The 14,564-nt window shown below is 45.3% G+C and overlaps 1 protein-coding gene across 3 annotated transcripts in view; it reads right to left on the bottom strand.

Moving 5' to 3' along the window:
- The window catches only part of Fam107b (family with sequence similarity 107 member B), a 212,950-nt gene that overhangs the window by 21,235 nt on the left and 177,151 nt on the right, over window positions 1-14,564 (bottom strand). Inside the window, exon 1 of one of the 3 annotated variants that reach the window (XM_036187763.1) lies at window positions 11,577-11,647. The exons of the other annotated variants lie outside the window; for them this stretch is intronic. Coding sequence (XP_036043656.1) covers window positions 11,577-11,610 — 34 coding nt within the window. The 5' untranslated portion in view covers window positions 11,611-11,647. Of the gene's footprint in view, window positions 1-11,576; window positions 11,648-14,564 lie in introns of those variants that run through there. 3 annotated transcript variants of the gene reach the window in all.

Here is a 14,564-nt window from a genome sequence, read left to right on the forward strand (position 1 = left end):
TCAAGGGCCCCCAGTCCCCTGGTAAAGCATCTCTGGTCTAACAGCGTCACCCAGCGGTAGAAGGCACAAGTTGTTCTCACACTTCAAAAGAAAGCATTGTGACTTACGCCATTACAACAAGGAAAAGAAAATAACTTCTTTTTTGAATTGCAATAAGGAAACTGGCAAGTAAATTCTAAAGCATTATTAGAAGAGAGCCATTCTTTGCCCAAGGTTATTCAGAGGCCTTAGTGAACCACACTGGAGGAAGGACCACCTCTGAGGCCCTGTGAACAGGAGCACTGTAGGCAGACTGAAACCAGCCCATAACCGCAGGAAGTGACCACGGCCATGCTGGCTCCTAGCTGCGCTGTCTGTCCGGCTGTGCTGTCTGTCCAGCTGTGCTCCACTACAGTTCTGCCACCTCAGCTTAAGGGCTCAGTACTTATGCCCCCAAAAAAGAAAATTTGCAACATCCAACTCCATTCCAAGGAAGGCTCTTTGAGTCTACAAATTAAGCAGAGAAGAGGGAGGAGGAGGAGGAAGAAGCGAACAGGACCTATGAGATGGCTCTATCGACGGAAGCAAGTCAGCCGAGTTCAATCCCCAGAGTCCACAGTGGAAGGAGAACTGACTCCCAAAAGCTGTCACCTGATGGCCAGTTGTCTGACCTCCACAAGAGTTCCCATGCCATGTGCACACACACAGACACAGCCCCCGCGTGCCCCTCACTTGTTTACCTGGTGAAGCTCAGCTGAAAACAATCAGTTTGCTGGGGCTGTAACTCAGTGGTAAGGCCCTCGTCTGACATGCATGAAGCCTGGGGTTTGATCTCCACTACTGGAAACCAAACACATGAATAAGCAAAATTTAACTGTACAAAGAAGGCTGAGCCAGATGAGCCTGAGGTCCTTTGAGAGTTAAACATCTTGAGAAGAGGAGCTGAGCTCACCCATTGACCTCCATCAGCCTAGCTGAGGATGACCAAGGGCTGCAGAGTATATGACGCCGAAAAGAGAGATTCCCCTCAGACTCCACAGAGGCCCCAGGTGGGCCGCCACTCTGCTCAGACTGCTCCCTAGAACCCCTCTCCTGCAGACCCACACTGAGCAGGCCTTCTGACCGGGCTTCGGCTTCCCTCACCTATCTGCCCTCCCTCCACGCCATATGGAAGAGTCAAGCTCTGTTCCAGGGCTAGAAAGGAACACAGGAAACAAAGAACGGACCACACTTTATTAAACCAAACTCCAAATCCAGGGCCTCCTAAATATGAGACCAGAAACAGTTTCAAAAGCAGGGATACTTGGGGCTCAGCAGTTCCCAACAGGTACTATTCTTCCTGAAGACCCAAGTTCCATTCCCAACATCTACAATGAATGGCTCACAACAGCCTGTAACTCAAGCTCCATGGCATCTGATGCCCTTTCTGGCCTCTGTGGGCACTGTACTCATGTACACATACGTGCATGCAATACACTCATACACATAGGTAAATAATCAAATAAATCATCAAAAATGGCATGTTCCTATGAACATATCATCTCGTTCTGCAGCTTTCCATTAAAATGAACCATGCAGCAGTGGTGCATTACCATGCATGGTAAGAAAAGCTGAGCAATGTTTATCATTCTTTGCACGAAGTCCTCTAAAATGTATGAATTACAGCATCATGACTTTCATTGCAGCCTGAATCTAGGCTGCTCTGGAAACAAAGCACAGGTCAGCTTTCTTACTGTTCCCTTGACTTCTCTTGACTTGCATTTACCTTCTCCAAAGTTCATGGTATTCTTCACCTAATCCTACACAAATTAAAACAACACTTTTAAAGACATTTTTCTCCTCATTCCCCTGCATTTAGAAAATGTTTACTCCCATAAGCTATTTTTGCAAAGATATATTTTAACTTCCTTTCTGAAGAATTGTTGACAACATGTAGCAAAAGGCCTTAACACCCTTAAACTATGTTAGCCCAGTTCCAGAAAGTTATCTAAAGAAAAGATATGTTGACAAAAATATCAGGAGGCTGGAGAGATAGCTTGAGAGTTAAGAGCACATACTGCCCTTGCAGAGGACCTGAGTTCGTTTCCCAGCACCCACATCATAAGCAAGTGTTAAACTGTTAAGGAGGAGGAAATGAAAACACCCACATTATGGCTCACAACTGCCTTTAACTCCAGCTCCAGAGGATCTGATGCCCTATTCTGGCCTCCACAGGTACCTGCACTCACATGCACAGATACACACATAGACACACACACACACACACACACACACACACACACACAAATAAAACCTTAAAAATAAATAAGAATATTATTTCCAGCATGATCTATGATAGTGAAAAAAGTATAAATGATATTTAAATATCTAACAATGGAATATAATACAGCATAAAATTAGGTATCATCAGACTAATGAAAGGGAAAATATTCATGATGCATTAAGTGGAAGAAAAACACCAAACTAACATGGCCTTTGTTTTGAGTACATTTGTGTGCATGGAAGCACAGCCCAGAGATCTGCAGTGTCTCAAACCCCAGAGCCAGCAGCATTAGGGCCACAGGATACTGTCCAACACAATCAGAATCAGAATCTCTGGGGATGTGCCAAACAATCACATTTCCATCATGTGTGCTATGTGTCTCACAACTTTTAAGGGGATAGTAAAGTAATCTTTGTACAGATGGAGAAACTGAGGCTCAATGCAGCTCTGGAATAAGCCTACCAAGCTAGTGCGTAATAATGTCACACAGACACTGCACTAATAGTGACTCTTTCTGTAACTAGCATTTGGAATCCTGCTTTGTGCTCTTTGCCCTATATATGGAATATGAGGCATCTCAGGTATTACTTCATCTCTTTCTTCCAAGTGGTTATCACTTAGCTATGAAGTTATTAATGGCCACTAATGCTGGCATCCCCATTGACGCTCGCCCTGATGAGTACCCTGATCAAAACCTTTGAGAACCACACAGAGATGTTTCGATGTAAGTGCACATTATTAAATCCCAGACTATATTATCAGCAACTAAACTACCAAATGCTACCTGCTAGGGTACAGTGGCCATGTGGCCATCACATAACCACTGTCCACAAGCCTCAGGGTCTGCAACATTGAAAGCTATGAAAATTTTAACCAACTTATTTTGATTATTCTGATTTCTGCATTATTCTTTAATCTGAACATTAGTGCAATGCTTAAATATTTATACCATGCCAGTCTGTATTCACAAAAGTCAAGCTGGGAGAGGAAGGGAACCACAGTTCATCCTGCTTCAAACTCCTGATTAAAGAGGCTCTCTCTGGCACTTGCTGTACAGCTCAGTCATTCCTTTCAGGAAACTACAAAGGGAACGGACTGGCAAGAGGGCAGCTTGGGGCCTGGTCGTTCCAGAGAGGAAGGAAGCTGCACAGACAGACCAGAAGAAACTTCTGCAGGACTCGCTTTCAAGAGATGAGATAAATAATAATGCAGAGACTTTATGACTGTGCCGACCAAAGAGATTCAAACAAGAAGCTCGATTTTCAAAGGCCCTAATGGCTGAACCTCTGCAGAAGTGACCCATTCTGCTTCCCTGTTGTTACAGAAAAGGAAACTGAGGCCGAGAGCTGAAACAGCCAAGCCACTGAGAAGGCTGCGAGATCTGGACAAGGGTCAAGGCTAGCCTTGGGTTCCTATTTATTATGCTGCCTCACTCACCTACAGTTGCTCTCTCAAGCTTGCCAAATCTATTTTTTCCTGATGTGGAGTTAAAATTTTGGCACCGTAACTAATACTGCCATTATCATGATCAATAATAACTGGATGTAATGTTTGAAAATCTATTTAAATTAGAGGTATACTTTAATAACAGTATCACAATTTTACATGCTTCTAGAAGCTTGCCAAAGACTGCACAGAATCAGTAGGGTGATCCTCCACCTTTTCTGTTGAGGTTAAGTAACCACAGTGTTCAAAAACAGTGATCTCTCAGGCCCCATCACTTGAGAACTCCACTTCTGCTTTGTGGCTGATCCTACTGAAACCTGGCTTTTCAAAAGCATCAGCATTCAGGACAAAAGTGTACATAATACACTTTTGAAAAAAAGGAAAAGATGAAAATCAGCCCCTTTGACACCCAGAGGAAAAAGCAGCATCCTCGGTGACACTTGACCCCAATACATCATCAGAACACGAGGAAGGTGCCAAACAGGACACAAGCCACACTTCCACTCCTCACTGATAGGTATGGCTGCTGAGTAACTTTAGTTCCCATTTCCTACACAAACATCATGAAGATGCTCCTGTCCATCATACCTGGCCCAGGCAGAGCCCAGCTCCAGTGGCTCCTTCAGATCACTCAGCACAGCGGGAGGCCAGCCCTGCCCTTCCAAGACAGCCCAGGTTCTTCTGGGCAGGCTGGCCCTGCTGATGCGAGCTCAATGGAACCACTCCTCCAGAAGTCTGCATGTGTTCTGGGGGCTCTGGTGTTCCTTTCGGCTTTTTGCTAAGTCCGTTACTAGTAAAAAGATAGAGCAGAAAGCGTCTTAAATGAAAGGTCTGGAACCTAATCCTAAGCTTGTCACCTCTGCCATCTGTACCCTTCCTGGTAAAACGACAGCCATTTATTCTACTACAGTCCAACTTTTCATCTCAAAGAGTGCATTTCAACGGGTGTGGCTCCTACACAGGGAATGTATTCTACCTTCAAACCACTCGACATTCAAAGGTTCATTTTTCATAATTATCAAGAAGAAACTTGCACGCCAGAAACAACATTTACAATTATGTGTTTTTCTGGATGTGTTAAAATGTTTCACAGTTATGAGAATGCACAGTGAATATACCTGATATGTTTCCACAATGAGAAATTAATGTGGAGACTGGGGCATATCTTGTCTGCATCTTTGGAGGATGCCTGTCTCTAACTAACCCCTTGGGAACAGCTATTTACACAGCTCAGATACATCTAATTAAAGTGTTTTCCCACTTACCTCTCTTCAGGCTACCTCATGGGCTTTTCTGTGAACAACAAATTGTCACTTTGTTAATGGAGGACAGCAAAAGCAAGACAGGAAGAATAAGGCAGAGCCAGCAGTGAGGCAAGGACTAGACAGCTCACCCAAGGACTAAATCATCACCATGTTTTTCTCCTAAGCATGGGTGGAGAGGTAGGCCTTAAAGACCTGGAGGTGAACGAGACATGGCCCCCAATGTCCAGCAGCTCCGACAAACACACAGAAGAAATCTGATGTGAGACAATAGTGTGGGCTCTAGGGGTAGGAAATACTGGGAGGCTTAGAAACAAGATTTGTAGGATGACGGCTCCTGTCAGCTCCAGGAGGAAGAAAATTTCCCTTGTAGACTCTACCAGGGAGATGCTCTGGGGTGCCAATAACACGCCTACAAGGAGATGAAGCTGGATGAACTTCCTTTTAGCCCACACTAAAATGCTGACCTTAAGTCAAGGCTGCTACAGGATTCATAGGTGTTGTGGGTTCTCAATATCTAACCCTGCCTCCCCCCCAACTTCCCCCCCCAGTCCCTCCCTTCCCCCCCCATCCCCCCTCCCTCTTGCTATAGACCCAGGAGGAAGGGAAAGGAAAACAGGGAAAGCCCCACACTGGCTCTTCACCCAGGGAGGACAATCCCAGAAACCCCCAGGGCATTTGTTTTTCATCTCAATGTCCAAACAGTGTTATGTGACCAACCCAGCTACAAAGGAAGTCAGGGGAAATGTGAACCACATACCAGCTGTAAAAAGGGGACAGCAATGGCTGTTGGGTAGAGAATTAGCCTACCCTCACCGGCACACAAAGTTATAGATTGTGTTCCCCCCAAATTCAAAATAGCTATCTAAAATCTGCCCTCAAAATGATAGATTCTGAAGCTGAATTCTTTGGAAGGTAAACATTTAAAGCAGTGTTCTCAACCTCTGGGTCGCAACCCCTCTGGCAGACCTCTATTCCCAAAACTATATTTACATTATGATTCATAACCAGTAAAATTGCAGTTATGAAGTAGCAATGAAATTAACGTTATGGTTGAGGGGGTCACCACAACTTGAGGAACTTTATTAAAGGTCGCAGCATTAGGAAAGTTGAGAGCTACTGCTTTAAAGGAAGCCAGGGGTCTTAGGACAGGATTAGCGTCCTTATAAGGAATGAGGAGCTGTACAGACGACTCGGGGTTGAGAGCACACATGCACTGTTCTCACAGAGAACCTGAGTTCAGTTCCCACTGCCCAGGCAGGTAACTCACAACCACCAGAAACACCAGCCCAAAGGGGATCAGAATCCACTGGCCTCTGGGGACACTTGCACTCTCATGCAGAGACTCACACAGACACCTTAAAAACAAACTCTTCTTTTACAAAGAGAGATCTTGTTCTTGGCCCCTGTCCCCTCACATCACACATCCACCTAGCTCAGGGCCTCAGCTCCAAAGCTGAAGGGAAACCAGAGCAATTTACGTCTTCTAAGTATTTAGCGGCCACAGCATCCATAGCTGCACTAGGTAACAGTGATAAGGTTTTCATGGGTCCTCCTGCGTCTCAGGCCTCACCACCTGTGGAAGGTTTGGCAGGCACACATGTAAACACATTAGTAGACAGTGTGGGCACAGGCACACAGCACAGGTGTACACTCCACCAACTCTAGCATTCTCAGAATGAACTCTGCACACTAATTCAACTCCCTCTGGAGGCAGGTGTGAGGAAACTTTCCGAATCAGAATAAGGAAAATGGCAGCCACCGTCCTGGTAAACAAGGAGCATAGAGGAGTGAGAGCCTAGAAACAAGCCACGTTTACATGGCCAGACCTCAGGTGCCATGATGTCTGCAAGGCATAATGGCCTTTACCCTTAGGGGATTCAGAAGGATGCTCACTGTTCTAGAAAACCCTCCAGAGCTGGGGGTTCTGGCTCCGTGTGAGAATCTTGCCTAAGACACTTAAGGATCTGAGTTCCAACCCCAAAACTGAAAAACACACACCACCAACAATAACAAAAAATCAAAATTTCCAAATTCAGACTGGGAGACAGTTCAGTGGATAAAGTGCTTCCATGCAAGCCTGACGACATGGTTCAGACCCCCAGGACCCACATAAAAGCCAGATACAACCGTACGACTATCTGCAATCCCTGCGTGCTTCTGTGAGAAGATGGGACGGGAGGCAAAGAGAGGAAAATCTCTAGAAGTTCATGGCCCAGCTCACCAAGCATAAAAGTGAGGGCCAACACCCAAGGTTGTCCTCTGACCTCTATACAAATGCCATGGCATGTCCACACCCACACAAACATATACCCCCCCAACTCACTCTCTCTCTCTCTCTCTCTCTCTCTCTCTCTCTCTCTCTCTCTCTCACACACACACACACACACACACACACACACACACACACACACCACATAGTTTATATGACAGGCCACCGGACAGCAGTCCAGATCCTACAGCAGTTGGACGCTCTAAAGGCTCATGTACATACACTACCTCCTACTGCTACCGCCGTGGGTTTCTCAGTAGCTTCCTGGGGGTAGTTTCATAAGAATGGCCCCCACAAACTCATATATTTGAATGCTTAGTGACCAGGAGTTGCAGTATTTGGGAAACTGGAAGGATAAGGATGTGTGGTTAGGTGGAGTAGGTGTGGCCTTGTTGGAAGTATGTCACTGGGGGTGGGTTTTGGGGTTTCAAAAGCCCAAACCACCAGGTCCCATTTCTCTCCTCCTCCTCCTCCTCCTCCTCCTCCTCCTCCTCCTCCTCTCCTCCTCTCTCTCTCTCTCTCTCTCTTCTCTTCTCTTCTCTTCTCTTCCTCCCCTCTCCTCCCCTCCCCTCCCCTCCTCTCCCTTCCCCTCCCCTCCACTCCCCTCCCCTCCTCTCCCTTCCCCTCCCCTCCCCTCCCTTCCTCTTCTCTCTCCTCTCTCTCCTCTCTCTCTCTCTCTCTCTCTCCAGGTCAGCATATAGAACTCTCAGCTGCTCTCCAACACCATGTCTGCCTGTTCGCTGGCATGCTCCTCACATGATAATGATAACTGACTAACTTCTAACTGTGAGCAAGCCCACAATTAAATCCTTTCTTTTATAAGAGTGGCCTTGTCTCTTTAGAACAGTGACTAAGACACTTCCCCTCCTCCACCCTCACACATAAGCACGTGAGAACACCATTGTCCCACCACCAAGGATGTGGTCCACATTGATCGTGGGGTTTTAGGGTTCTGGCCCCAGGAACCAACACATTCCCATCAGCCTACTCACACCAGCAACTCACGGCACAGCAATCAATCTGTGACTAAGAACACTGCAGCCAAATACCGGCTTCACTAAATCCAAACGTGGCGTCCGTAAACAACTCCGTTCAGCAATCAAGGGAAGCGTGGAGGCAAGGCTAGCATTCCTCTGATGCTGCGCCTCATGCTCTGCCTTGTGAAACAGAAAACCCACTGCCCTTCTGGCAGCCACCCAAGTTGCACATGTTTCCATTCTTTTATTGCCACAGGATTCATTACCCAATAACTCAGCATCCAGAAACTTCCCCTCAGCTCTGACTTTTCCCGCACCTCTTGTCAAAAGAGGCAGAGCTTTCTTTCAAGGAAGCTGTTTTTAAATCCACACACGGGGACTAATGATGGCTTTAAGTAAATAGAAAGGACACAGACAAAGGACATGTCCGCACAGTCACAACACAAATGTGTCCTTTACTACAGCCGGCCATAAAGGAACTCATGAATTGCTTCCGGACGAACAATTAGAGAATAATTGTCTAACAAAGGGCACATGCATCATGACAGCTAGCTACTTCCCTTGTGGGGGAGGGGGCTAATCTGAAAAACTTAACAATATGATCTACCTTCTTAAAGGATCAAGCGCTGAAAGTAAAATGTAGCAAAAATGTCAGGGGAAAAAAAAAAAAAAAGGAGAGGTTTCTTTTAAAAGATTTTTCAAGGCAGGTCAAAGAACAAATCCCAGAAAGAAATCCTCCACTCTGGTTTACAATCTTATGAATATCATGCTGAATAAGATTTCAAGTGTTTGAGAAAACAATGTTAAAATTCAGTTATAGTTAGAAAATACATAAACACAAGAGTACATGTGACATGTTGAGACAATCCACCAGGGAAGGGGAGGTAACTCAGTGGTGGACCACTTGCCTAGCTGCATAAGGCCAGAGGGTCCATTCTCAGCACCACAAATGAAGAGGGGAGGGGGGAGGGGGGGGGAGGGAGGGGAGGAGGGAACTAGGCTTGGTGGTGCACACCTATTATCCTAGCACTCTGGTGGCTGAGGCAGGAGGATTACAAACTGAAGGTCAGCCTAAGCTATATAGCAAGACTCGAAAGAAAAGGAAAAAGGAAGGAAGGAAGGGAGGGAGGGAGGAAGGAGGGAGGAGGGAGGGAGGGAGGGAGAAAGGGAGGGAGAAAGGGAGGGAGGGAGGGAAGGAAGGAAGGAGGGGAGGGAGGGAGGAAGGAGGGAACTTCATTTTCCTAATTTCATCTATGAATGTTCAGTATTGAAGTAATAATCTATTATTATTTACAAAATATATTATTAGTTCTGGGGGAGGAGGGACCTATTACCCTTTTGAAAACTGTTGTGCTTGATAAGGATATACTGTCACAAATATTTCATCTTCCAGTTTAACCCTCTGACCTGTCGGTTCCAATAGCAGCCCTCACCTCTTCATTGCTCTATCACAGTCTCCCAAAGTCCCCATGCTCCACAGCCTTCTTGGCAGATGGGACACCACTTCACTAGCTTCTCTTATTTGACTCTGCAGAATTAGAGTGTCCCACAACACACACACACACACACACACACACACACACACACACACACACACACACCTTCCGAGACACCTGCCTTTGAGACACACAGCTTGGTTCTGTCATGAGAATTTGGAAGCATTATATTTAAAGAAAAGAAACTACAGTCTAACTGAAAATTAGTTGGAGTGGTCATACCCCATGTGTCATGCTGACTGTGACAATGGGCTCAGCTGAATGTGGCTCACAATGCCTTGAAAGATCTTAGTGGGAAATGGAGAAGGAAGGGGACACTGTGAAACAATGCCATTATAACCACCAAAATTCCCATATTCTAAAAGAAAACGGTCACTCAGAGCTCACTCAGCCAGCAGCAGAAAAGAGCTAAGAAAGACCCACCTGAGGCTTGGAAGACCCTGTCCCACTTCATCAGCTAAACATGGAGGGCAGAGCCAGGCTCTGTGGTAAACGTCTCAGTACTTGGGAAGTAGAAGCAGGAGGATCCAGAGTTTAAAATGGTATTCAACACACACACACACACACACACACACCCTTGTGCACAATCTTTAAAAAACAAATTTGTATTATTAGTTGAGTCACCATTTTATAAACTCTTAAAAGTAATTTTGGACATATGATTTATTGTGTCTGTTCTTTTGTTTGTAAATAAACTTCTGACACTGCTTTTGAAAACCTTAATAAACAGAACCCAAACAAAACTTTCTCAGCCAATCGGTCTACATTCCATCTTCCATCATGGCAGGAGGAGGCCCATATCACTATGAACAAACCTAACTTTTGAAGTAATCTTTCTTACCCCCTCCCTTATGTACACACAGATAAAGGATCTGGGGTTACTCTGTTAGAAAAGGGATAGTTCAGAGGTGGGGCCAACGACAGCTGGATCAGAAACACTACTGCCAATCATTTGCTGTTCGGAAGAGATGACGCACAGCCAACAGAGCTCCACTGAAGTTTCCATGTGCCTCCAATTGGACGAAGAGCTGCCAAACGATCCTGCACAGCATTGCTGTTGTTTTGATAAGACAGGATCTCAAGGAGCCTAGACAGGCCCCTCCAATTCACTCTGTAGTCCAGGCTACCCTGGAATTGCAGGTAATCTTGTTCCAGTTTCCCCAAACCTGGGATGACAGGTGAGGGCCACTGTGCCCAGTACTATCTGATTAATGCCAAAACAGTAATTCAGTATGTATAAGTCGTTCATGTGTGTGTGTGTGTGTGTGTGTGTGTGTGTGTGTGTGTGTGTGTGTGTGTGTTGTGCTGGGGATGGATCTCAAGGTGTTGAGCATGCTAGGTAAAAGCTCTACCTGAGCAACATTTCCAGGCCATTTATATAACCTCAAAAAAATAAACTAAATTCCACTAAGACAGTCAGCAAGGAGCAAAGAAGTTCTCCAGGATAGAGTATCAGAAACCAAACATCAAGCCACAGATCCCTGCCAAGTGTGTAGAAACAGATGGTATGGGGGAAAGTCAATGTTGGTCTGACGAAATAGCACAAGAGCTTAATAAGTGGTCAGGGTGCCGCCCAGGGGTACAGCTCTTGCTCACCATGCACAAGGCCTTGGGTTTGATTCCTAACACCACATACCAAAGCCAGCTTAAGGAGTTTCAAGATCTGAAAAAGTCAAGGCAGCTGTAGCTACACAATGAGTGAATCCTGCCCTGCAGAGCGAGTGTGGACGGGGCTTTGGCTATACTGAGGCTGACCTGGGGAGAAACAGAACCCTCAAGCCCGGGTCCCTGCAGTGAACAGAGGGAGAGCCAGAACTCCAGCCAAGACTGACTCATTTCCAAACCCTTGTGGTGTCCCGCTGCCCTCAGAGCTCTACTTACCTTCACCTTTCAGCCTTGGTACGCGGACTGCCATCTCTGACCTGTCTGTCCTCTGGGCTTCGTCACCATGCACACACAGGTTTGTCGCCTCTACCCAGGGAAGCCGGCTCTGCCTGTTTGGAATCAGCAGTTGGCCTCTTCTCTATCTTTTCACCTTTCACCCTCCCACTGCCCCTCCCCTCAAGCAGACCTCCCCCATGGAGTCCTTCCACTGGCCTATTTCATCAGGTGCAAGTAATATAATCCTCGCCATTGGTATATTTACTAAAGGAAGGGAGGTGGGTTATCTAACATTTGTCAAACAGGCAGAGTTCAGGCTGAATTCAAAGCCAAAACAATGACAGCAGAAAGCCATAAAGTCTGGGACACCAACCAGGTCCAGGAGTGCCCTGGAACAACCACTGGCCTTAAACACACTTACACAACAATGCCTTTGGCACAGTCAGCAGGAGGGAAGGGAGGAGATGAAGGCGAGTTTTGCTGGTGTGAATGGACTGGGCCAGTTGTGGCTTGGGGAATCTGGCAGAAATTAATAGGGGCAAGGCCTCAAATATGCCAGGAATTCTGCCCAGGGCAGTAAACAATCTCAGTGTGGTGTACGACTGCATGAATTTGGGTTTTGGAAAGAGGAAAAACCAGGAGAGTAGCTAATAAGTTCTGACGGGGCTTTTCCAAACAGTGTTCCATTTTCTCTTTCTTGTCTACACCATTAGCGAATAGTCTCCAATCCTTTACCAAGGAAGTGGGTGAAGAAGGACAAGTGGCCAACTGTTGGATGGAAGCAGTCTAAGTGCACGTTAGATGTGACTAAATGGATGAGAGGTGCCTTCCTGTGGAGAACAACTCAAAACATCAGACTAAAAACCGTCATCATTGGCTGGGCAGTGGTGGTGCACGCCTTTAATCCCGGGACTCCCGAGGCAGAGCCAGGTGCATCTCTGTGAGTTCGAGGCCAGCCTGGTCTACAGAGCGAGTTCCAGGACAGGCACTAAAATTACACACAGAAACCCTGCCTCAAAATAAACAAACAAAACCAAAAAAACAACAACAACAAAGTCATCATTGGTGACAGGACACTGAAAAGTCAGTCTTGAGCTGACTAGGAAACTCTCGCTGTGGGCTAGCTCTCACAGTGCTGGTCCTGATGTGCTGGCTGCTGGGGCAGAAGGTCTCAATGGTCTTACCCAGTGCTGTACCCTATATGCTACAGTATCAGCCCTGCAAGCAAGTAGTGCCCACTGGCCAACTGTGGCAAGACTCCATGGGGACATGAACCACTCTCTTGACTGGACCTGAGGCCTGTACCACAGGAGAAAATTCAGGCCTGGTTACAGTAAATATGGTCAAAACCCATAGCTAGGGAAGTCCCTGGCCCAGGGGAGAATCTACTGATCTTGTTTTGCTAAATGGTTATATTGTCAGATTGCCTTGTAAGTATTTGTGTTTATATCCACAGATAAGTGCTGCTCTCAACCTTGGTCAGAGAAACATATTATAGTGGGTAGGCATTCATGCAAAAAAAAAAAAAAGGAAAAAATTAAATTAAAAAAATACATCTTAAATGTTGTCATAACAACAGTACACATACCTGCACACAAATCAGCAAACCATAAAGCTCCTTGCTTTATATTTTTTGGATAAACCATTAACTATTTTTTAAACCCTACCCCCAAGAATTAAGAAATCTCTATTTTCTCAAAACAGGGAAGGCTGTAAGCCAGAGTAATAATCTTCACTTGGAAAACGCACCCACAGCCTAAATGAGATAGACTGAATTTCTAAACATTCAGAAAACAGGACATTGTTATTATAAATCTATTTAATGATTTGAAGAAATGCTTGATTCTATCTTAAAAGAAATGTTATGAAACAAGACCAGATTAAGCAACAAAATCATCTAAAAGTAAATTTACTGATGTGTCTGTTACTTTAAGTACTGAGGACACTGTGAACTTGGAGTCATATTCCCACAGACAGAGTTTAATTATAAATTATAAAATAACAGACTAACTGAGACTAGCATTTTTAATATAAAATTTAAGCATCATAATCCTTCTTTGTGAGAGACTAATATTTATTTCCATCTTTAAATATGGCTTTATTTCACCTTATTCTTATTTTTTAATATAATTTATTTCCATTCCATTGGGAAGAAATGAATTTTGTTTTACTCTTAAACTGTTCACTGCAAAGATAAAAAGATCAACTCACTGAGTTGGAAAAGTCGGACATTATGTGTTTCCTCACCACATCTGCTCCAAACCATTTTCACAACCTCATCAAAGAGCACCAGGCCCAGAGCAGCTGTCACACTCAGACCCTGAGCCCTTAGAAATGAACTAGCCTTACATGCACACAAGTGTGCACGTGCATGCAGGTGCATATTTGCATTGCTTCACTAGGCAATCCAATTGGGCCATGTGTGACATCTTTCCGAGCCTCAGGCTTTCCTTCTCCAGAAAAGGGAAACAAGAGAAGTCTGGCTTTTACCATCTATGATACAAAGATGCCTATGAGTCACAGAAATCCACAGAAAAGCTTATGCCTGCCATGCAGCCCTACACCAGTACTGGGGCTCTCAGAACTAGGAAGGGACAAGGCACATACAGAAGGCCTAGAATATTTCTATGTGACAGAATATTTCATTCCTTTCTCAAGACTCTGTTATATAGACCACACACACATACACACACACACACACACACCCAAATACACACTCTCAATTTTATTAGAAATGCTTAACTTAAGGACCAAAGGGTCCTTCCTATTGTTCGAACCAACCACTTTGATGGGAACTGACTTGATAACAGAAATTTACAACTAATAAGGTTGCCCAAGTGACTCCTTTCCAAAGAACAAAAGACCTAGAAATGCTGATTACTGAGTTCCTGGATTGTTCCTGGCTTGGCCAGGGGTCTGGGGTTGAAAATGGAAATATATTAGTCAGCACCCAGGCTGCCAGAATCAGCCCAGGTCTCACTATGCTCC

The sequence above is a fragment of the Onychomys torridus genome, chromosome 5 (assembly GCF_903995425.1).
Source record: "Onychomys torridus chromosome 5, mOncTor1.1, whole genome shotgun sequence".
In the NCBI taxonomy this organism is placed as follows: domain Eukaryota; kingdom Metazoa; phylum Chordata; class Mammalia; order Rodentia; family Cricetidae; genus Onychomys; species Onychomys torridus.